Source organism: Cynocephalus volans, chromosome 2 (genome assembly GCF_027409185.1).
Source record: "Cynocephalus volans isolate mCynVol1 chromosome 2, mCynVol1.pri, whole genome shotgun sequence".
Classification (NCBI taxonomy): Eukaryota; Metazoa; Chordata; class Mammalia; order Dermoptera; family Cynocephalidae; genus Cynocephalus; species Cynocephalus volans.
The window spans coordinates 151,682,023-151,706,114 of record NC_084461.1 but is presented as its reverse complement, the minus strand read 5'-3'; the positions used below and the strand labels follow the sequence as shown (position 1 = coordinate 151,706,114).

General features: G+C 41.4%; 1 protein-coding gene across 2 annotated transcripts; it reads right to left on the bottom strand.

The window, feature by feature from the left end:
- Positions 1-2,382: 2,382 nt before the first annotated feature.
- Positions 2,383-23,155, bottom strand: GABRP (gamma-aminobutyric acid type A receptor subunit pi). Of its 2 annotated transcripts, XM_063088086.1 has the most exons (9): positions 23,103-23,155; positions 22,549-22,667; positions 18,097-18,164; positions 16,455-16,672; positions 14,273-14,355; positions 8,114-8,251; positions 5,637-5,789; positions 4,760-4,947; positions 2,383-2,685 (listed from the first exon to the last, which is right to left on the bottom strand). In XM_063088086.1, the coding sequence occupies exons 1-9, from the start codon at positions 23,153-23,155 to the stop codon at positions 2,383-2,385; spliced, it is 1,323 nt and encodes a 440-aa protein (XP_062944156.1). The 2 variants fall into 2 exon arrangements, with proteins under 2 accessions (XP_062944156.1, XP_062944158.1); XM_063088088.1 differs by lacking the exon at positions 4,760-4,947 and having other exon boundaries at positions 2,648-2,685.
- Between the last annotated feature and the right edge of the window lie 937 nt (positions 23,156-24,092).

The window sequence follows — 24,092 nt, the reverse complement described above, 5'->3', positions numbered from 1 at the left end:
CCCCACCTAGTTTTCAAGTCCTTGGGAAATTTGATGAGGTTAGTCTTGATATTTTCACCCAAGAAATAAATATATTGAATGAACCAAGACCTGGGCCTGCTCTAGGTAATAGGACAGATCTAGAATATCAGGAATTTTTACTGAGAACTCTAATGTTGCAGCCTATATAAAGTGGGAGTGGAACAAATCCGAGAATTTTCCCCCCAAAAGTGTATTCTCAAACTATAAAAATATCATTTAACAAAAACAAAAGAAAATTTATTTATTCCAAAACAATAAAGAAGGCTTAGAAGAGAATCTGTGACAGTTTTTGAGACTTGTATATTTCAGTGTCACCAGGCCCAGTTGTTTAACTGCAAGGCAAGTGTTGCAGTGCAATGATGTCAAAGAAAAACATCAACTGTGTCACCAGTGTTTACTAGTATTTTTCTTGGTAGGAAATAGCACTATGAGTGTGTGTGTGAATATGTCAGTGTACTGTCTGGGGTGGGGGGAACATGAGGGAGGAAGAGTGTGAGCCCATTGAGATTGCATGATATAAACCTTTCCCAAACAGGGTCTTACAACACTTGATTTGGTGGGTAGCTAATATGGTATATTTATTTCACAGTTTCACACCTTAACAGTTGTCCTTATATAATGCTTAAGCGGGTTTTAGAATTCCTTTTAAATCTTTTTTTTTTAAATCACAAATATGATTAAACTATATAACTATATTCCACCTCTTCTAATCGCCCCATTCCCATTAGAAACATTTTGTTTAAAGATCAGGTGATCAAATTCATAGAAACTGAATTGTGAAGAGTATCCTGATGGGAAAAAGAATGAGAACCTATGGATATAGGGCATTACAGAACAGAAATGATCTTCTAAAGCCATAGTTTATTTCCAAAAGGTAGGGTAAAGCCATGCATTTATTAGAAAAGGAAGCTAAAGGGTTAAAGACGGCAAAATTCTTTAAAGTACTTGAGGCTGAATTGGAAGCCTTTACCTGATACACTCACAAATCACCACTTATGGTGCTGTTGGCTGGGCTTGGCCAAGGAGAAGGGAGAGATGCACACTTGAGCTTCTTATGTTAGGGTGAGACTGGCTGGACTTGGAGAAGACAGTTCACCTACAGCCTAAAGATAGCTTCCATAGCATGTTTCATTGTTACTCAGAAAGTTAAAGACTCAGTGCCAACCTTCTCCTGCTCATGCAGGATAAGCCACTCAAAGTGGTCCAGCTAGAAGGATCAGGGATCTGAGCAAGGCCAAGCATACTTGAGCTAAGCCATTTATTCTTGAATAATGCAGTTCGTTATCTAATAAGCATCATTCCTGGTCATTAGAGCACAGGGATAGAAGCTCTTCTTGGAAGGATGCAGGGAATCTTCCTGCAGAATGCTGAGCAGTGTCAGAGTAGCAGAAATGACAGTACGGCAGGAGACTCTCTGACTGTGTCAACCTGGTTCTTTTAGTACTTCATCAGTATGTGAATAAAGGCAGATAGAAAATGAACTTGGTTCTGCAAGTCTTTATGACAACCGTCCATATTAAGACTTACAGATGTAAAAAAAAAAAAAAAAAAATCCCTGTTGTGGGAAAAGGGCTTGAGCATTGTTTAGGACTGATATGCATATCATAGTAAAATGATAAGATACGTATAACGGGGAAATAAAGCCCCAGAGTCCTTCCAGTCTGGAGAATCCATTATGTCTTAGAAACAAGAGATTTATGCTTGAGATTATTGATCCACTAACTTTTTCTTCACTTACATTTGATTTTTCAATGACAGGACTTATTGGAATTTGGGGACAATTCTGCTATGGTATTAAATAACAATCATTGTTAAAAAGTTATTTTGGTATTGAGTTAGTGAAGTGACTTCCAATGAATTGATATAAATTTCATTTTAATCAAAAACAAAAACTAGAAAATGTTACTCCTTAAATAGACAGCAATGCATTTTATAAGCACTGCAGAAATTTGGTAAATAGCGTGCATGATTACTTTAGAAACAACCCCTGACACTTGAGGGTTACACAATACACGTTACAGTCTCTTTCCCATTTTTTATATGAGGTAAATGCAGACTAGGGAGCCACTGAACAAATAGTCAGCCCCAAGTAGGTCTATAATCTTAGGCTCCATGGGATGTCCTTTACAAAGATGAAAGAGGAATGGGATGATATTTCTATTACAGGATCCTGTAATGCTAGGATTTCTACAAAGCTTAGAATAATGGTTGGGGGTTCATTCGTTAAGGAGAAATGCTCAAATGTTATTTTAGTCACATGTAGCACCTTTGGGTTAGGGTGCACACTTAGCTTAGATTACCATTTACATCATTACCTTATTCTGTTGAAAACATATGGCATGCAAAAAATTCAACATTGTCTCAAAAATACATGTAGTATGCCCAGTAAAATACATTGGCTAACATAAAAATCAAAGGAAACAGTAATTTGGAATATCGATCAACGTTACTGGGGTTTTGAATTGTGAAGTAATCAACAATTCTGCCCATCTTATCTCGAAAAACAAACTTGAACTTGTCACTGGTTTTCATTGTCAAGTCACTATAGTCGACGTTATCACCGGAAATTTCAATGCTGGCAAAGCTGATCTTGCGTTTAAAGTTGGAGATGGAGCTGTTGATGATGTTAGTGATATTGACTTCTTCCACTTCCTTTGCTGTCCCCTAGTTCACAGACAATGCAGTTAGCTTATAAGACTTGACTCAACAAAACAAATAAGTAGGTAATGAGCTAATGAAAAGTTTAGAGGCTCAAGTATTGAATAATTAGGTTTAATAGAGAGTGGCATTGTGAGTCTCAGAAACGGGCTAGTAAGCCAGATGTGGAGTCCTGTTATCCTGTCTGTAGGCAACTATCCATAGGTGATCAGCATGTATGATGGGAAGAATAACCATTGCCTGCTCTAGATATTCAGAGCAGTGTGCTAAATGCCAAATGGCTTTGAAGTTAGCAGACTTGGGTTCAAATCCCATTCTGCCTCTCACTATTGTGAAACTTTAGTCACCTTAATCCCTTTAAGACTCAATTTCCTTGCCTGCAAAATGGTGATGATATTAATACCTATTTGAGATGGGAAGATTACATGGTATCAATGATGTAAAGCATCTAGTGTTTGAAGAGAGTAACTGGTTATGAGAAATAAGAGAAATCAGCTGTATCTTGAGGTCTTTGCCGCACAACGGAAATAGTGATGCTACCTGTGATTCCAGGGAATTGCTATTCTCCAACATGGCTGGGGAGACACAGAATGTGGGGAGTGTAGTGAAGTCATAGAGAATGACTTGGCCAAGCCACTTAGTAGGTGTGGGGTATTGAATGAGTTACCTCACCTCTCTGAGTGGCAGATTCCTTAACAGTAAAATTGGGATAATAATGGTACCCATTTCATTGGGTTTTAGAGTGGATTGAAGGAGATGTTGCTAGAAGTTTGGAACACAGCAAGTCCTCCGTAATGCAGCTATTACTATGCACACACCAAAAGAAGTGCATTCTGGTGTTTTTAGTGGAGGATCTCAGTTAATTCTCCAACCCCATTTTTGCCAATCTAGCAAATCCAGATTTTGGGGGGAGTAATTAAACTTCCTTCTTTCCTTTTGAGGAAGCCCACAGGAAGAAAAATAAATGAAATCCATACTCTTCGTTGGCTGGCACACATGATCAGCTGCCTTTGGTGCTTGGAAAATATGACTGTGTGAAACATTGCTCACAATAGCCAAACAAAGGGAAAAAGCAACCAGGTCTTTTGGCTATTCTGATTCTTCATTTCCTCACTATTAGACCTTGGGTGGTCCTGGTACCTTATAGGACCCCTACTGAATTAAATCCCTACCAGTTTCTTGCTTGATAGCATGAACTTTAGTATGCCAATATCTATCAAATCTGGCTTCCAAATAACCCTAGGGTTCCATGGGCCCTATAATGAATAATAGAGCATGGCCCATTGCCCACCACAAGTGGGAATAACAGATGTGTCAGACTTTGGAGCCAAGCAGATTTAGGTTGGAGTCCCAGCTCTACATCTTACTGTCTGTATCCCCTGGGATAAGTCACTTACTCTTCTTGTTCCTCAGATTCCACAACTATAAAAATGGAAATAACAACCTCACTGAGTTGTTATGAGCGTTTTAAATGATATAATATTTGCAAAAATCTTGTTGCTGTGTCTGGCACATGTAAATGCTAGATAAATAATAGCCTTTATTATTATTCAGAGAGCTGGACCATGATGTTCCACTGCTAAATCAAATAATGGCAGTATTTCCCAATTAGCAGAAAAAGGTGCTAACCAAGAAATTTGTCACAATTTAACTTTTTCCACACATTTTTCAGTAAGCCATTACTTCGGTAATTTAAGAATACAAGAATGTTAACAAAATAATTAAAGAGTAAATGCATATTAATCTGAAACTTATTAGCAGCTGATCATGTTTGGTCTGATATTGAATTTTCATGGATGCTTGTTCTTGTGGTTGTGATTTTGTGTTGCATACAGATAGCATAGTTATTTTATGCTGGGAAATTAAACATATTAATATTCCATTGTATTTGGTGAAAAGAGTGGTCTTTTTCAAGGGGCACCATGACTTCCAGATGCATACACCTGAACAAGGATGAGACTCATTGGAACAAAGTCAATAAAGAAAATCACTGGGGTACAGGAACCAGGTCCCCCTCATCTCTACAGACCAGCACATGGCTCAAGTGATGGATCACATACAGGGCCCTCAAAATTCTTACCCTATCTTTGGCTGCCATCTGCTGTAAGGAGCTGTAGTGAGCAACTGCGTATTCCAGTAAGGCCCCAAACACGAAGCTAAAGCAGATCCCCAGGTACACATCAATGGCCTTTATGAAGCAGTTGGTGTTGGGAAGAGAAGTGCGGGACCCAATCATCAATGTGGTCATTGATAACACGGTGGTCACTCCTGGGAAAACAGTCAGAAAGTGTTGCCATATTGGCGGCCAGTTAATTACCATTACCTGACAGAGAGTCTCCATTCACGCATGGCAGGGTGAGGACAGAACTCAGAAATGGAACATATCTCATTTTGAAAAACCTGTGACCTTCCAGGGTTGATTTGTCCATTTCGTACAAATATGGGTGATGTGGTTTTCTTTCTTTTTTTTGTGACCGGTAAGGGGATCGTAACCCTTGGCTTGGTGCACCGCGCTCAGCCAGTGAGCAGACCGGCCATCCCTATATAGGATCCGAACCTGCAGCCTCGGCGCTCCCAGCGCCGCACCACGGGGTCGGACCGGGTGATGTGGTTTTCTAAATGTTTCACCTCTGTCTTCTCCTTGGAGGGGGAATGACCAGTACGCGAAATAACTGACAAAAGACCATCTAATCACAATATCCCCTTACCTGTCACTGTAATACATAAGTTTAAAAAGTGTGCTATTCCTAACATAGTCTCTCTCTGTCTCTAATTCTCCATCTCTGACTCTCCGTTTCTCTTTCTCTCCCTGTAAAAGAATCTCTCAAGAAACCAACTCCTGGAACTGCTCTGTGAATGTCAATGTAAACAACAGTAGAAGGAAGAAAGAAAAAAAAAAAAAAAAAAAAAGAACATGATAACCCAGGTCTCAGAAATCTCCTGTTGGAGCTGCTTACCAATGCATGTTCTCGCAGGAACTGAGTCAAGGGAGATCCAAAACGAAAGCCAGGATAACACCACCAGGAAAGTAGAAGGAACATAGGTTTCCAAAATGAAATACAGGACATTCCTCCGAAGTTCAAATTGCAAGACCAGTCTTGTGTAATTTCCTGACAGGGTAAATAAGAGATAGGAAATTGTGTCTGTTCACATAGAGTGTTTCCCTATGGGATGTCTAGCTTAGCTATGTTCTCTTTAAGCCCACTGTTATTCACCAAAATCTAGTTAATTATGAACTGTCATTACGGTTTCCACAAAAGAAATTGCTGTTGCATAGAATGGAATTTTGAGGGGGCACTTTTCCCCCTGCTCACGTTCTTTTCTTGTGCCTTTTTCTATCACAGCATTCCTACAGCATCGTAACTACTTGTGTCCTTGGCATCTACCTCACTAGACAGCAAGCCCATTGGGGGCAAACCCTGGATCTTTCAGTTCTGCACTCCAAAGTTGTTCAATTAATACCTATTTAATGAAAACCACCCGTGACTATCCATTTTTCACGAATGCTATGGAATAGGCCAAATATATCTATTAAATATAATTTAATTTTTGATGATTTCAGAGGCATCTCAGATTTTATGGTACTTCAGGGCCATCCTTAGGAAACTATCAATATATTCTAAATGTGGGAAATGTAAGGAACAGAGAGCTGCCATTAATAGAATTCTGTATGGCAAATAAGCTCCTGTAGCCTAAAACATATGCCTATGGGTTAGAGTACCAACCTATGCTCCTGCAGTGCTTCTATTAAGGGGAGGTGAGCAAATAGAGACAGAGCAGTAGCAGCCAGCATTAGGCTGGATGGAAGGGTGAAGAGGTTATCCTCTGGGAACAGGAGACATTTAGCTTAGAGAGGAGTAGAGGACAAAACAGAATAGTGGATAAGAGCAGACCCAACACCGTCCCACCTGCAAATTAAAGCCAGGCATTTAAAATTATATCATTAAATAAGTGGGACAAAAGGTTGAGAAACAGTCCAACCCAAGCCTGGCTATCAAATGCAGGAATAGGAATACTAGGGGATCCCTGATAACCTGCTTCAAGTCCATCCACTCCGATGGCCCCAGCCTTTACTGGTTCAAGGGCATCTCCAAGGATGACCCAGTTTGACCATGTAGGAAATAAAGTAAAATCATAATAGTAAAATAAATAAATAAAATTATATCATTAAATAGCTAAAACAGCACATACATTACTGGAGAAATATAGTATAGCATAAAAATATGTACTTTCAGAGCCTGATGGGATTCTAGAGATTGGTTATTATTTTACCTTATTGGTGGAGAAATTGAGGTACTGGGACTTTTAGTGACTTGAATAAGGACCTGTAGTTGATGTTAGAAGCAAGATTAAAAACCATGTCTTTTGCCCTTTGGTCCAGGGATGTGCTATTGGCCTCTACTCCCTGCTTTATTTTCTTGATTTGGAAAGTCAATATTTCAAAAAGCATTTAGAATTAATATTTAAGTAAATAACAACACTCTTGTGTATCTAAAGTAGGTATGTGCTGCCTGGACTTAAATAATTCTGAAAACTGAAGCCATTTTTTGCATGAACTCAAGTTGAGAATCCAGCTTTGTTGAATTATGACAGGATAATCCTAATTTACAAACTTGTTTTTAAAATATAAAGTGTATTTATTTGTCCATTATGATAGTAATACATGCTAATTACTTAAATTTTGGAAAAAAAAGAAAAGTGGGAAACAGTTAACTTTCCTTCCAGTCTTTTCTCCATGCATAGCCTTCAGTTTCTAATTTTTATGTAGTCATGATCACGGTGTACATATGATTTTTAATGTCACGTAGGATCAACTAAAATACTTAGCAATTTTTCCAGGGTGCAAATGTTAATGAGAATAAGCATTCTTAATATTATCACAAGGAAGTGAGAAGAAAATGCCAACTGCTTATGTATAAAATCACATGTTTTGGAAAATATCTATCTAAAAACACCATAGACTAAGAGATCCAACTCTGGTAAATGACGCGAACAAGAAATTCCTCCTGCCAAGTTGCAATAATCGGAATGTTTGTAATCTTGTTGGGTGCTGCTGCTGTCTTCTTCACCTGTGAGCTATCTTATTTTTATTCTTTAGTGGCAGAGAACCAACGCCCCAGTTAGAAATATGAGTACATTTTATGCATGAAAGAGGCACGTAATTTGAGCAATTATTAGAAAATATCTGGAGATAGATAGTTTTAGGCTTCAGAACTGATCCAGACGTGTGCTCCTCAGTGGACCATTTCAATACTGTGAAATACATAGACGTGCCAAGCCCAAACCCTACTCCCCACCCTTCCTCCCCCACCCAGCCACCTCTACTGGACCCCAAAGGGGTAAAGTGGAGAAGAGATGACATTTCTGACTCAGAGGGCAGCTCTCCACCTTGGTTTGGTTATTTTTATTTTGTGCAGTTTGTCACACGAGTTACCTGTCTCCTGTTGGGTTCTGGTGACTAAGGTGAAATACTGTTGTATGGTGTATTGAGCCAGCCGCAGGTTTTCTAGCCCACGCACGGAGTCGTTCCCTCTGAGCCAGGTGAACTCCACGTCATTTCCATCATAGCCCCCTGGCAAATAAAATGAAGGCTTGGTTAGTGCATGAGTATTATAGATTGAACTAGTCTGAGACAGCTTGAGCTCCATCTTGATGATGGTAAGTCCAAGGATGATTCTATGCAAAACTTGGTGTGATTGCTCAAAGGTAGTTTTGGTGTCTATTCAGAATGCACCAAACTGCTAGGACTATTTGCCATCAATTGAGAATTGGTCATATGCTATGCATTGTATAGACCTGGTAGATGATAAACCTTAGAAGTGGCCTCCTTCATTATTTAAGTGATAATTATCGAATACTTATCCATGAACACCCAAAGGCCTAGGCTAGATATTGCCTTTTGGAACTGTCTAACAGCTCTGACAGTGCTTCCAAGGACTTTAGAACTGATCTGTTCATATTTCCACATTGGCATAAATGCAGCAACAAAAACAAAAAACCTGCAGCCAGCTGCTGTATTGACATCCATAGACGTAAGTTTGATAAATCTCAAAGCAATTTTACTAATATAGTTGATGATAGTGAGAAGTTACCTTTAAGTAAGCACTTATGTTAATAAATGCCTTTATACATTATGTTGCTGATGTTCTTGTAAACTTGCAAGGTAGGCGTTACTACATTTCTTCAATTCTAAGATGAACTTTTTTATTTTTTTACATTTTCTGAAATTGAGATGGATCTGACAGTTGATTTATATATGTAAATTAGAGCTTATACATTTTTTCCTAAAATGTTATTATTCAGTAAATGCTGTTCCTTAGAATTGAGGAACAATAATGACCTTCCCACTTCATTCATGAAAACTCTCAGATACAGAGAGGTTGCATAATTTTTTGTCTGGATAAGAAGGCAAGCAAGAAACAAAGGAAGTATTGTACCTCAGAAAAGTTTAATTTCAAAGCCTATGGGTGATGATAATAATAATGTCTATCATTTAGTACACAGTTACATTTCTAAGTGCTTTACAACATTACCATGTCATTTACTCATCAAAACGTCTCCTTGAGAAGATATATGAATGGTTAATAACACATAAAAAGATGCTCAACATCACTAGTCATTAGGGAAATCAAAATCAAAACCACAGTAAGATATCACCTCACACTCCTTAGAATGACTATAATAAAAAAAGACAGACAATAACAAATGGAGGGAACATGGAAAAGCTGGAATGTTACTGGTGGGAATGTAAAACGGTACAACCACTTTGGAAAACAGTAACAGTTTGGCAGTTTCTTAAAAACTTGAATGTAAATTTACCATTTGATCCCACATTCCACTCCTAGGTATCTGCCCAAGAGAAATGAACTCGTGTCCACACAAAGACTTACACACAAATGTTCATAGCAGCATTATTCATAATAGCCAACGGTGGAAACAAATCAAATGTCCATCAAATGGTGAATAAATAAATAAAATATAGACATATATGTGTACATATTATATGCGTATATGTGTGTGTGTATATGTTAAAAAATACTACTCAGCAATAGAAAGGAATGAAGTACTGATACTTGCTGCATGCATGAACCTCAAAAACGTTAAGCTAAGTGAAAGAAGCCAGATACAAAAGTCCACAAATGTGCACTTGTATTGTATTCTATTTGTATTGATTCCATTTACATGAAATATCCATAAAAGGCAAATTTATAAAGACAGAAAGTAGATTAGTGGTTGCCTGTGAGCTGGTGGTAGCAATGGGGAGTGACTGCAAATGGGCATGAAGGTGATAAAAATGTTTCTTTGGAGTGATGAAAATGTTCTAACAATGGCATGTGGCAATAGTTGCACAACTCAGTAACTTTTCTAAAAATCTGTGAATCGTACACTTAAAACAGCTGAATTTTATTGTATGTGAAATATACCTCAATAAAGCTGTTAAAAAACAACTCTTTGAGTTAAGTTCTGTTATTATTCCCACTTTACTGATGAGAAAACTGAGGTCCAGAGAAGTTAACTACTCACCCAAAGTTATACATCTAGTGATAGGAAAAGCCCAGTGATTCTAGTGCCTGTGATCTTAAACACAAAACTATAATGCCTTCATTTTCAAAGGCTACCGGGAAATGGGATGCCAGTGTTGGGACTAACATTCTGTTAAGTCTCAGCTTATGGCATCCATTGTCTAACAGGAGTTATCTCTCCCTTCATAGGGCAGAGAAATATAGTTACGAGCTCTTAAGGGATTTCCAGGTAAAAATTGTCTGTGGGCTTTCCCTTGGAATCAAGCACCCAAAATGTACTGAAGGTAGCTGTCCAAGAAGGCCTATAATCCCAAAGGAAAAAAAATCTGTAAAAGTGAGTAGTACAAGTTCCTACTTGTACACTTTTCTTTTACAACTTGTAAATTCTCGCAATCATTACATTATTGCTTCTCTGTCCCTGGGTGGATATGAGAAATTGTGGATGGTATCAATTCTCTTCCAGGGATGGTGTTTAGAAAAAATCCTTAGTGAAGGTTCTGTGCCCAAATAACTGCTAACAAACACTTAGTGCAATCTTCCTTTGCTCACTGGGGATAGTGTTTGTGCAAGCAGAGTGCTGAAGTCTCCAGGAGAATTTCGCTCCTGGGATTTGAGACAAGCCCAGCCACGACACAGAGAGGGCAATTACTTTTGCCACGTGAGGCTGAAAATGAGTTCTCTTTTTGGAAACTTCAGGCTTTATTCTGCCATCAAATAGCTGCACTGCTTCAAGAAGGTTTTCCATGCATTTAATCAATAAGATAATTAATCTATCTGTCTGAGTCTTTAATTAAATGTCTACTTCTGAAAAATGTCTTCTGCCTAACAATGGTTGTGTTTCTCGGATGTCGCTCACTTGTGTCCTTATGTAAGGAGTGCCTACTAGTCTTCAGAACATGACTATAGTTTTCTCCCTACTCCCACAAGCCATGCTTTGATGACTTAATAAATAATACCTTGGCATTGTTTTCCTATCACAGGTGCTCAAGTTTGGTGAGCATTTCAGAGTGGTATACCAAGGAACAATGGAGATTATTTAACAATGCCAGATGTATTAGTCTGTTTCTGTTGCTTATAACATAAATAGTGAAACTGGGTGATTTATACAGAAAAAAAATTTATTGCTTACTGTTTTGGAGGCTGTAAGTGGTAAAGGGAATACATCTGGTGAAAGTCTTGGTGGTGGCAACAGTGATCCAGGGGTCTCACATGGCAGAAATGGTGGAGCAGAGAGAGGGAGATTTTCATGTACTCTCCTTTTAAAGAACCATGTCCCTGACCACCATTATTGATCTGTTCACTACTGCATGGTCCTACAATCTAATCACCTCTTCAAGGCCCCACATTTCAATTACCTTAATAGGATTTCCCACCCTCAATAGTTACAGTGGGAATTAAGCTTCTAATATATGAACTTTTGGGGACACAACTCAATCAATCCACAGCACCAGGGAATTTATCTGACACACATCAACTACGAGTAAATCCTCATTCCTCATCAGAAGCAAATACCCAGATTATAGTTTAGATGCCCATTTACTGGCGTTACTGTATTAAAGCTTTTTACTTGTATATATCAAGTAATTTCTTCTAAAAGTTGGAAGCAGTTGTGTGATACACGTCAATAACTGCTTTGCATATTTGCCATTTCTAACCTTTGCTGTGTTCCTTCTTGCTTTCGTGTCTTAGTAGATTCCGAGTCCTCTTGCATGATTCCAGCTGATCCCCCATGTCTCATTTCAGGTGACACTTCTCTTAGGAAACCTCTGACTCCCCCAGTCTTCAATAATACCATTACTTTTTATTGTTATCATTTATTCTGTCATAATTATTTAAAGTCCTGTCCTCTCTGTTAGACTGTAGACTTGAAGACTGGAACATTGTTTTTATCTTTGTATTGCAAGCATCTACCACAGTGACTACGCAGAATAGTCATTTAGTTGCTGAATGGAGGCATTGGATGCATTTAAGTGAGGACAGACAAATGGATGTCAACCAGCCATCCAGACTAGCTGGAGACTTTAGTGGGACAATATGTAGAACTAAGGTATTGAAATGCCACAAAAGACTTTCCTTAGGACACACAGGAAAGGAAAAACACTGGCCTTAGTACTAAGTAATGGAAAGGAACTGGAACAAGAATATGGTTGGGACCACTGCGTGGTAATCACATTGTAATTCAGTTTAACATTCTGGCAAGATTTGAGGAATCCAATACAAGTATCATGTGGTTACTCAATTTGGGGAAAAATGATGATAATAAGCAAGCACTGGAGAAACTGGAAAGGAGTTATTAAAAGCTTTTCATTATCCGCATATTACTGTTTAAAAGTGCTTTGTGGTATACTCAGGAAAAATATACCATTCAGATCACGAACAAATCACTGGAACAAAATCCCTATGTGATTGTCCAGTCTAGTGGAGGAGCAGTTAGAGTTAGGAGACCTTTGGACTTTGGGTTCACTCTACCTGGGTTCAAGTCCCAGTGTTGCTCCTTATTTACTGTATTGCCTCGGGAAAGTTACCAAACCATAATGAGCCTCAATTTCTGTTCTTTTTCTTTTAATATATCTTGTTTTATTTATTTTATCATTACACAACATAAACATTTTTGTGGCTCTTTGCCAATTAACTTCTTTAACTGTAAGGTGGGAAAAACAGTATTTACATCATAGAATTGTTTGGAAAGTATCTAGTAGAGTGCCTGGCACGTAGTTAGCAATTGGTAAATGGATACAATAGTATTTATCAGGAAAAGAGCATTTGTTATTATTTTTATTGTTACTATTGTTAATGAAAAAGTTGTCTGGGTGAGGAGACAAGGGCCACAGCAGACTGAGGTCATATAACACATATTGCTACCTCCTCTTAGAAGCTTTTTTTTTTTTTTTTAAAAGATGACCGGTAAGGGGATCTTAACCCTTGACTTGGTGTTGTCAGCACCATGCTCTCTGAAGTGAGCTAACCGGCCATCCCTATATAGGGATCCGAACCTGTGGCCTTGGTGTTATCTGCACTACACTCTCCCAAGTGAGCCACAGGCTGGCCTTTCTTAGAAGTTTTCCCCCCTAGCCTATCTACTTCCTCTGCTATGGCTAGTGAAGCTTTTCTAGTAACCAGAAGGCTCTTCAGTATAAAAAAGAGAAAAGAAAGCTTTTGGGGCTTTGTAGAACCAAAAGAGTAGCCCCAGGCATATTTGCTGACCAATGAAAGGGATACTGATGAAAGGCCTATGACCTCCTCATCAGCTTCTCTAGGGACTGGTGGCTGATTTGATCTTGGTGAAGTGAGGGTGGGTAGGTGGGTGAAGATCATGGCTATAGAGTGATTCATGAAGAACTCACCTGGAATCGTAGACCCTTTGAGAATTAGTAGCCAGACAGATGGCATAAATAGGATGTTATAAGTTTAGGAATCAGGGCTAGTCTAGATCAATTTTCACCAAAATGTTTTCTGTAAAACAGTTGTCCTACAAAATACTCATGAAACAAGATTCCATGGTTAAATAAGTTTGGAAAATGTTACAACTTCTTCTTGAAATTTCACATGGAATTATCTTATTAGAGGCTCTTAGAACATTTGCAGCAAAGAAGAATGTTAAAATTTTAGGCTTTGCGAGCCAAACTGTCTCTGTCACAAATACTCAATTCTGCTATTGCAGTATGAAAGCAGCCACAGACAATACATAAATGAATGGGCATGGCTGTGCTCTAGTGCAACTTTATTTATAGAAACAGATGGTGGGCTGTATTTGACAGGTGGGTTGTAGTTTGCTGACCCCTGGTCTAGACCAGTAACTGCATTAAAGCATCTCCTTCAGTTGCCTTGTCCACTCGCAGGTGGAGATATTTGGTACTTATGTACAATGATTCTCCTCAAAAGATGAAATGTTGGAGTATTTTTCTTTGAGGAATCTCTAAATCTGTCTGGAAGTTCAATCAAAAGGGCTGAATCCACTGGGAATTCACATTGAGAAAAGAAAAGTCACTCTGTACAGGACACTCTTCATGAATACACACATCTAAGTCACCCAGGAAAATCATCTTAGGGACCACAGGATATATACTCACAGCTTTCTAGCTGCAACTTGCAAGTCTGTGTGTCCATGGGGTATTTAGATAGATCCATGTTACATGCAACAGTCGTTGTGATTCTAAGAAAGAAAAAATTCAAAAAGAGTTCAAAAAGAGTGTCATGAGGAAGCTATAGAAAGTCTACATTTCTTTCCAAGGGCCACTCTGAGAAGACTTTCACTTGGACTCTTACAGTGAATATGTGGCTTGGAGCCTACATCCAAAGCATCCTTGAGGTTTTCTGTGCTAAATGCCTATGAGACTCAAACCTGGATCCAGAGTGGAGTAAGTAGGAATGTTGGTAAATCAGAAGCAAAATTTACAACAGTATTGCAGGACAAATTCACTCATTGGCTTATTTGAGATGCTTTTGCATCTAGCTTTCAAATTTAATTTTCATGACAATCTCGTGCGGGGATGGAACAATGATCGTTGACACTATTGTCACAGTTTGACAGAAGACTTAGAGACTTGCTTACATTCACGCAGTTTTGAGTGGCTGAGCCGGGACTGGAGCCCAGGTCTCCTGGCTGTGGTCTTCTCACAGGTCCTGTCTCCTCAGGGAGACTCAAATGCAGAGAAAGTAGAGGGCACCAGATACCATGGCTCTTGGGGATCCACACCCAGAGATGCTCAATACAATGTCAGGTAAGCCCTCACGGTGGAGATTCCAACTGATGGGCCTTTATCTTTCTGTTTGTTCAGTATCACACATTTTTATTAAGCATGCTTTTTTATTAAGCACTGTGCTAGGAGCTTGGAGAAGTGGAGGTGATTATAGCATGGTGTCCACCTTGAGGAAGATACACTCCCTTAGGGGAGACAGAATAACAACAGTTACTATTTCCTGGTTACTTACTGTGAGTCACTCTCCGGGGCTGAGTGCTTCGCAAGCATGACCCCTTTGAACAGTTCTACTAGGTAAGAAATATTATTATTCTCATTTTGCTGCTGAGGAAACTGAGGCTCAGAGAGTGAAGTAACTTGCCTAAGGTCACAGAACTGTTAAAGGACAGAGCAGGGACTTTCACTCAAATCCATCTGACTATAGAGCAAGGCTATTAAACCATCACCCATTCTTTGTAATTCTTACACGAGACTCGTGCTGTGAGCCATAATACAGAAAGATGGAAATGTATGCACGTGTGTGCACACACATGCATACACGTGCTGTGGGGACATGGGGAAAAGGGACATTAATGTTGATTGGAGTTAAGGTCAAAGGAGAGGTCTAGTTAGGCTTCTTGAAAGAGTTGAGATTCAAGCTGGTCTTTGCAAAAATCAGTGCTGCTGAGGAGTGTCCAGAAATCCCATTTATTGGTTAGTTCAGTGCTTGTTTTATAACTTCAGACTCTTCCTTGGGATTAAAGATCAGCCATGTGAATATTTGGTTCCCAGCCTCCTCCCCATAGCCTCTGGGAGCCTTAGGTATGCACAGTCCTTGCACAGAATGAGTCCTCTGACTGTTGGGCTGCCTCCTGCAGCACCAAGGAAGCACCTTTCCTGTTTCAGTCAACCAGCACCTACCTGAACAATTGGGTGGAAGAAACTTTCGGCCTCAAGGATCTGGGGAGGGGGCAAAAGTAGAGCCCATGGCTGCAGGTGACAGAGGCTTTGGGGCACTGCACCCTGATCTTCTGTCTGTACAAAAATGACTCAGCCAGGAAGAGATGTGTTCTGGAGCTATCTCAGCTCCACTAAGCCTCAGGAGAGGAAAGTTCTTTAAATGTGCCTCTCTGCTCTTGCTGTTGCCCTCACTTCTTCCCTTGCTAACTTCCTTTTACCCTTTAAGACTCAGCTCACAATCCTGTAAAAGCATCATCTAATATCACCCCCAAAACACTAACCTATTCTCCAGTTTTGGTCCTAGCACCCAGGACTTCCTCTATTTACATGTCTGTGTCCTTGAGGACAGGACAATGTCTTATTCAGCTCTGTATCATCAGTGTCCAGTGCAGAGCCTGACCCAGAGCAGGTGTTCGGTTGATGCTGTTGAGTCAGACTGAAAACAGAGAGAGGCCTTCTGTTATGAGGACAAGGATCTAATAAGACAGGCACATGAGAAATATGGAGACTCAAAGTGGCTATTTTAGTGCTGAACACAACCACCTAAGATGCATCTGTGTCTTTTCTTCCAGCTGCTTCCCCTCCAACCCTGAGGTCACAGGTGTGCACTTACCTGAGAGCATATAGAACCGTGCCGTTGGAGAAGAGGCGGATGAGCCTGTTTCCCACAGTGACTTCATGGAGGAAGGATTTCTTGGACTCCACAATATAAGTATCTGGCACCCAGAGGAACTCCACAAGGCGGGCATCCAGAGTGAAGCTCTTGTTGCCTTCAAACACCAGCCGCTGGTCCATCCAGCGCTGTCGGAGGTATATGGTGGCTGTGTAGTCCTGAGGGGGAGGCAAGGGATGGAAATGGATGGGCACAGAGTGGTGAGGGGGAAAAAGAGTCCAAAAACAGAAGAAGAAGAGGCAAACTTTATTCTCCTCCCCACTTGCACTTAGATCAAGATCACTCAGACATTGGTGAATAGTGCTATGTCTTGGGGTAGTGCCCTATAGCAATAAGAGACCAAACTGCCTATTGATTCTAGATAATAATTCCTACTGCTGAAAGGGAAACCCACGTTCAGGGCCTTAACTTACTTCGCATGAAAGCTCACATTGCCCTAGATCACAAAGGTGCTACCAAATCATTGGTTTGGGGTGGATAAGTATCCAAGTTGTCCAAGATTTACATGGAATGCACAGTGGGCCCTCTTAGCAAACTGCCTTTAGTTTGAACTAGTCTTTATTAGCACCACACTCTCCCATTTTTTTTTTTTTTTAAGATGACTGGTAAGGGGATCTTAACCCTTGACTTGGTGTTGTCAGCATCACACTCTCCCAAGTGAGCTAACCGGCCATCCCTACATAGGGATACAAACCCGTGGCCTTGGTGTTACCAGCACCACACTCTCCCAAGTGAGCCACAGGTCAGCCCTTAATGTGTTCTCTTAAGTGAGAGGGTCATTCAAAGCAATGATTTGATTGACAGTTTCATCAGCTTTTCTCCTTCTCTATGAAGGACCATACGATAGCCAGGATCCTACGTTACACTGGTCTTCTTTTTCCCAATTTTTATCCCTCACCAAATGCACCCACTTCATTTTCGGGTTTCTTGTTTCCTGGTCTGTTGTGGATTGAATGTCCCCCAAAACTCACTGGAAACAACTCCATTGTAACAGTGTTAAGAAGGTGGGAAGTCCTATTATGGTAATTAAAAGGTGGGGCCTTTAAGAGTTGATTAGATCATGAGGACTATACCCTCATGGATGGATTAATCTATTGATGGTTTAATGGGTGGTCATGGATAATGTTATGATGACTTGACAGGGAGATCAAGTGAGAAGCTTAGCTCTCTCTTGCTTAGCTCATTCTTGCCATGTGATACCCTGCATTGCCATGGAGAGTCACAACCAAGAAAATGGCCCTCACCCGATGTGTTCCCTGGACTGTGGACTTCTCAGCCTCCAAAACTGTAAGAAATAAATTTCATTTTTTTATAAATTACCCAGTTTCAGGTATTCTGTTATAAGCAACAGAAATGGACTAATATATGGCCTGTGAATCCATTTTCTTCCTGATATTCAGAAAATCCATTTACATGAATCTTGTACTGTCTTGATTTTGGGGCTAGGTCTCGAGCTTCTGCCACTCCAAATGGAGGAGGGCTGTAAGTCTTTCTTGTCTGCTTTTGAGTAGCTAGAGATTGTATCCCTATTAAATATGAGGAGAGGGACTCCTTGGGTAGAACACAAAGGGACACCACTCACCATGTTACTCTCTGAAATACTAGAAATACTCGCAACGTCCAGAGTCAGCGCTATCTGAACTGGTTCTCCTAAGAAGGAAGAAAAAACTGGAAAAACTTACACAGAAAAACAAATATAAGATTTCCTGAGACTACATTAATGTATTAAAAAAACTCTAAAAATTACAAAAGTAGTGGTTCTCGCTTGTTAAAAAAATTTAAACGATCTAGAAGTATAAAAAGTAAAAGGTTAATTTCTATCTTCCCCCTCTCAGGAATAACCCTTGTGTATAGTGTGCCTCCTTTTTATATGAAAAATGTGCACCAATATCTTAATACATGAGAGACCACACTGTATTAATTAGTGCATATTTTAAAGAACATAGTGGTGAGATATTTGCTACTTTTTACATGGAGGATTTTTCCTACGGAACTTTCAAGGCACTAATCATTTAGGAATGTAACAGAGATTTGGTCATCTAATTGTGCACAGATGTCTCCTGCATCCCCTTGACTAAGTAAATTTACCACCAGATGGCATTCAAGACTGCTCATAGCCAAGTTCATGCTCACCTCCTGACACATTCCTCCTCTTCCTTTACTCTCCTGGAAGACTAAGCTACTTAGAATTCTGGAACCTTCCCCACTTGGTTCTATGTACAGGTTCTATTAGGCCTCGATCCTGGAGTCTTGGCAGATGGATCAAACTCCAGAGGGAGCCAGTCTTAACTCTAGAGAGCGAGATGTTGGAGCCATGTTTCTCAGAAGCCAGGCCAGGCAGGGAAGCTTAGACTGATGTGGAAGAAAAGCCCCCGAGTCTGAGAAATGTGAATTTAGATCGCAGCTCTGCAATTTGGGAAAAGTTACTGGAACTTTCAGAGCTGCAGTTTTCTCACCTGCAGGTGGAGATAATACTAATGACATCATAGGGTCATGGATATGGTTAAATGAGATTAGGTGTATGACAGCTTCTTTCTGGGAGGTGGCAAATGGGAATGTGTGTGAAGTGCCTGCCCAGCATTTCCAGAAAGTGCTCATATGTGGTTATCTGCATAAAACTCCCAGCACTGTGTCTGTTACGTAACAGGCACTCAATAAGTAGCATTTTCCTTCCCTTCCCCCTCTCTTCCATAAGGACCAACTGCGCTCAGCAGGATAATAGATGCAATAGTATTTATTCACTTGTGGTAGGTAGTGGAGGTGCCTCAGGGAATGGTGACAATGCCTTAACCGGGAACAGGAGAGGTGGAATTCAAAAGAAGCTTAAAAACGCCTAATCGGTAGGAGTCAGACAAAGCAACCTAATTATTAATCTAAGGAAAACCAAGCCATAGAATGTAGATAGGAATTTGGAAATGGACTTTTAAAGCCAATGCGATTAAAAAATAATTGTGCATTCATACCTGGTGGAAAAGGGGAGATGTTTGAGTGCTGAAGGGGTGTGTGCTAAGTGGCTCTCTGCTCCTCCAGGCAGCAAGGTACAGCACCAAAGAGAAGCTTGGAGTCAGAGAGAGGTGTTTAAATTCCATGCCTGCCATTTAATAGCCTTGTGACCTTGAACAAATTCCTAACCTTCTCTGTGCTACAGTTTGTTACCTGCTATTGTTTGATATTTGTCCTCTTCAAATTGACATTTAATTGCCATTATAATAGTATTGAGAGGTGGGACTTTAAATATTGATTAGGCCATGAGGGCTCCACCATCATGGGTGGGACTGGTGAATAATAAAAGGGCCAGTTCGGCCCCCTTTTCCTTCTCTCTCACCCTCCCACCTTTCTCCATGTGATGATGCAGCAAAAAGGCCCTCGCTAGATGCTGCCCCTCAATCTTGCACTTCCCAGCCTCCAGAACTGTGAGCCAATAAATTTCTGCTCATTATAAATTACCCAAACTCAGGCATTCTGTTATAGCAAGTACTTGTTAAGACAAGTACCTACCACTGAGAATTGGGTTGGGAAGGTTATAACATCTATTTTAAGTGCCTGAACACAGTGGGTAGTTGGCCAGTGTTAGTTGCCCTTAGTGTAGAATGCGGAGAATGGAAAACACACGAGTTCCATCCCATTGTTTTTTTGTTTAGTTTGTTTCTCTATGGTCTAATCCAGGCCTTGCCTCAGCTGGCTTTTTTATGGACCAGAGCTTGCTCTTTCTTCCCCTTGAGTTATTAAAGTAAGCTGTGCCACCAGAGGGCAGCTTTCTCCTAGGAAAGAGGTCAAAGTCAGTTCCTGGGGAGTGCTCACTTAGTGCCTGCTTGCAAACCTTTGCTCTGTCCAGCTTTTTCCCTGAAAAATCCTATGGAGGTCTTGTCTTGTAAGGACCTCAGGGTCCTAGAAGCTGGTGCACAGACATTACAAAGAGCAATGGCCCCTCCATAGGCCTTCAGGCTGCCATGCAAGTGTAGGTTCCTTTAGGAGGCAGAGTGCCAAAAGGCACAAAACAAGGGGTGAGGGTATGTGCCTTCCCCTCTTTTTGACTGAGGACCCCTTACCCCATTTTCACTTCAGGTGGTTCTGGGCCTTATATCTCCTTAGGTCCACTCCAGGATCCTTGTTCTCAGAATGAACACTTATGCTCGAGGATGCCGCATCTCGTTGGCTAGTAAGCACACAAACAAGAAGGGCAGTGTCCTGGCTTAATTGTTTAGGGTTTTAGAGGCAAGAGAAATTGTTGAGTGGACCTATCCAAGTACACAGACTCACATGTTTGCCATTAGTATTTAACAGGACCTGGCAAAACCAGAAGATGTTGAAGCCTTTCTAGGTTCCTTAACTCAAAAATCTCAAATTCTAATTGTGTGGCCGGGAAAATGCGACTGTCAAATCTTCAGCTGAGGGGGTGTAATTGACGGAAAGCCCCAGCTGCGGTGCTCTGGAATCTGTTATCACACTTGCTCTGAGGCCATGTTTCCCATGGCTGTGGCCAACCAGTAACTGGGCACGGCAGGGAGCTAAGGCAGGTCTGTTCCTGGCAGGCAAAGAGACGGGAGACTCCTCTGATGGGCAACCCCTCCCATGGCTCAAGGATTCCCTGGTGGCCTGTCCAAACACATTGAGAACTGCACTGCCATCTAAGACCCTTCCAACCATCCTTCCTTCCTTCTCTCCTTCCCCTGGGCGAGACCTGCATTGTGGTCTGACAACTCATCCAGCTTCCTTCTCTTCCTGTTCCATTTTCCCTCCTAGAGATTGTCCCAATAAATATCTTGAAGATCCTCAGAGGGTCCGGACTAACACACTAATAGTAGATCTGACCGGAGAATTTTATCTTCTGGAGGGAGGAGCAGGGAGAGAAAGGGATTAATATAGACTGCACCCTGCTAATATGCAGGTACTGTGCTTCGTGTTGACACACTTCACCTCATTCAGTCCTCCTTGTGGGTTAGGTGGGATGTCTGCATTTTACAGAAAGGGAAACTGAGGCTCAGAAAGCTAAGGTACTTGCAAAGCACTAGACCTAGGAGCTAAACCCAGGTTTGTTCAACTCCAAGGCTCTTTCTATTACTTTCTGCTGTAAAGAGGTATGTAATTGATCACATTCCCTCCCTCCTCGCCTCATTCTTTCAACAAATATTAATTAACAGCTTGTTATATGTCAAGCATTGAGCTTCTGCTGGGGTTAGTGAGGTAAATGAAGCAAGACTCCTCCAAGGGGCTGCAGCCTAGAGCTGAGACAGACATAAATCAGTTATTGTTTAACAGGGTAATGGCTATGATTTGGAGGTATGTTCAAAATAAAGTGTGAAGAAAGGGGATGGGGCCTGGCGGAATCAGGGAAGCCTTCTCAGAAGAGGTAGCCTTTGCTCTGAGACATGAAGGAGAATTGGGATTTTTCCAGGGAGTCCAGTTGGAAGAAGCAATTCCAGGGAGATAAACAGTTTCTGCAAATGTGCAAAAGCTGGGGAGACCGAGGACCTCAGGGAGCACTTGGGGCACACTGTGGAGCATTGTGGGAGGTGCAGAGGGAGGAATTGGGGAGGATGAGAATGGAACAGATAGAGGCTGGCCTGAGAAAGAAGTGGTGTGCCTGGACTTAGAGAAGATGCTGGGTGCATGCAAGTGCTCTGAGCAGGCAAATGACCCAAGAGGATCATCCAGATGGCAGGTGGGGAGTTAGTTGAGAGGGGCAGGCTGGAGGCAGGAAGACTAGGTGGGGTAGTCCTGGTGGCACATGGTGAGTTCCTTGAATAATGATGCTGGCAGAAGGAAGACAGTGTGCAGGAGGGTGTTAGGAGACTCTTGCAACCTCCTCAGTGGGGAAGAGCATTTCTTTATCTTGCAGGTAGAGAGGCAAAGTGCTTTCTTCAAGGTAACCTGAAAAATCAATTGGCATCTGTCCTCATCTGTCACTGCCAATCCTTGAATAGGCTGCAGATCAGAAAATGGAGTCAACTAAAACCTCCTGAAACCCTCTACTGTGTATCATCTCTGTTCCTGTCATTTTGAATTGATGGCCTGGATGCAAAGGATAACCTACCACCAAAATTGGGTCTGAGAAATTTGTTATATCCTGCTGTGAGGTTCTCAAAGCCAGGCAGGGAAAGCTTGTCACTTCTGCTGACCTCGATGTTAAACTGATTCCCCTGGATGCACATCCTGGAAAAGAAAATGGGTTTTGTAGTACATGCTCGTTTATGTGTGAGTAAACATGCACACAGACACTAGAGCCTGTGTTTGCATATGTGTGTGTGTGTGTTGTGCCCATGCACCAATGGTAACTTTCCAAAAAAGAAATCTCTTAATTTTCAGCTGCTGAGTTAGCATCTCCATTTTATTACCCCTTTGCCATAGATCAAAATGTCATCATAATTCAGGAGTTCTCCATGTTTCTTCTCAAAAAACACAGGGGGTTTGTCCATCATTCTCTAAATAGAACAAATGGTAGGAAGTTTTATTGTTCAGGTGGTTCAGGGAAGGGAATGGACTAAGTTTTCCTAGCCATGGGTGAGTAGGAACAGAAGCCACTCCTCCCACCACATGCCCATAACCAAGCAATTCAGACGAAGGCCATTTTGGGGTAGCCAAGCTCACCTTTGAGCTAAGAGACTCAGATACATGAAGGTCAAATGGAGACTGTAGCTCATGTTCAGGAGCTGTTCACACACAGAGGGGGTGAAGTAGGAATCACCTGGGGAAACACAGGCGTGAGGTGAGAGTCAGATGATCCAAAGGGCTCACCTCTCCCAGCCCGCTTCTCTCTCCAGTGGGTCAGCAGGCACCGCATTTTCTCAACATGCATGGGAGCAGCCTCTTCTGTACCTTTTGTGACCTCCAGGAATGACATCATTTTGGAGGATTATGTTTTTTATCCACCCCAAATAAAGGATGAGACCTTGTTTAGAGAGTGGCTCAACAGCACCAGAAATGCAGCCAGTCTATCCTGGTCTGCATACTGGGGAGCCCTAAAACTGTCCTTGTCCTGACTTTGCCATGGAGGACACCCCCAACTCTACTCTCACCCTAACCAAACCAGACATTTTCTTACTTATCCCAGGGTCTAGGCCTGTGAGGCAGGTGGTATAGACAGTGAACAAAAACCTCCTGAGAATCTCCCATGTGCCAAGTAATGTGTTAGGTCCTTTCTTATAGATCTTCTCACTTAATTCTCACAATAACTTTGTGCAAAGAGGACACAGAGGCTCATGGAAAGGACTCCGTGCTAGTGAATGCCAGAGGAGACTTAGAATCCAGGGCTGGCTGCCTCACCCCCACTATTCTCTTCCTTCAGAACTGGCTAGGGCTTGTACCTTAGTTGGCCTGAGGATACTTGCTAATGTCATGGCCTTTCAGACCTGGTCCCTGGGTGCTCTGCAGCTGGCATGTGCATGAGGATCGGCAAGCGGGCATGGCCCGAGGGCTTGGCCTCCCCAGATTTGGGAGCTGCTGTTGGTTGTCTCTCTGAGAGAGCAGGAAGCAGCCAGGCAGGCCAGACTGTGCCCATCATGCTAGTGATGCAGAACGGGGGGTTTCAGGCTGAACCCCCTTTCCCAGGAAGCCCGAGGGGGATCATTCCCTTCTCTG

Excerpts from the sequence above, each read along its gene's own strand:
- GABRP (XM_063088086.1), bottom strand. The coding sequence starts at position 23,155 with ATGAGCTACAGTCTCCATTTGACCTTCATGTATCTGAGTCTCTTAGCT. Across the intron at positions 4,948-5,636 it reads TCCTGCGAGAACATGCATTG|GAGTGACCACCGTGTTATCA; the intron begins GTAAGCAGCTCC and ends CTGTTTTCCCAG. Across the intron at positions 2,686-4,759 it reads AGATGGCAGCCAAAGATAGG|GGGACAGCAAAGGAAGTGGA; the intron begins GTAAGAATTTTG and ends TCTGTGAACTAG.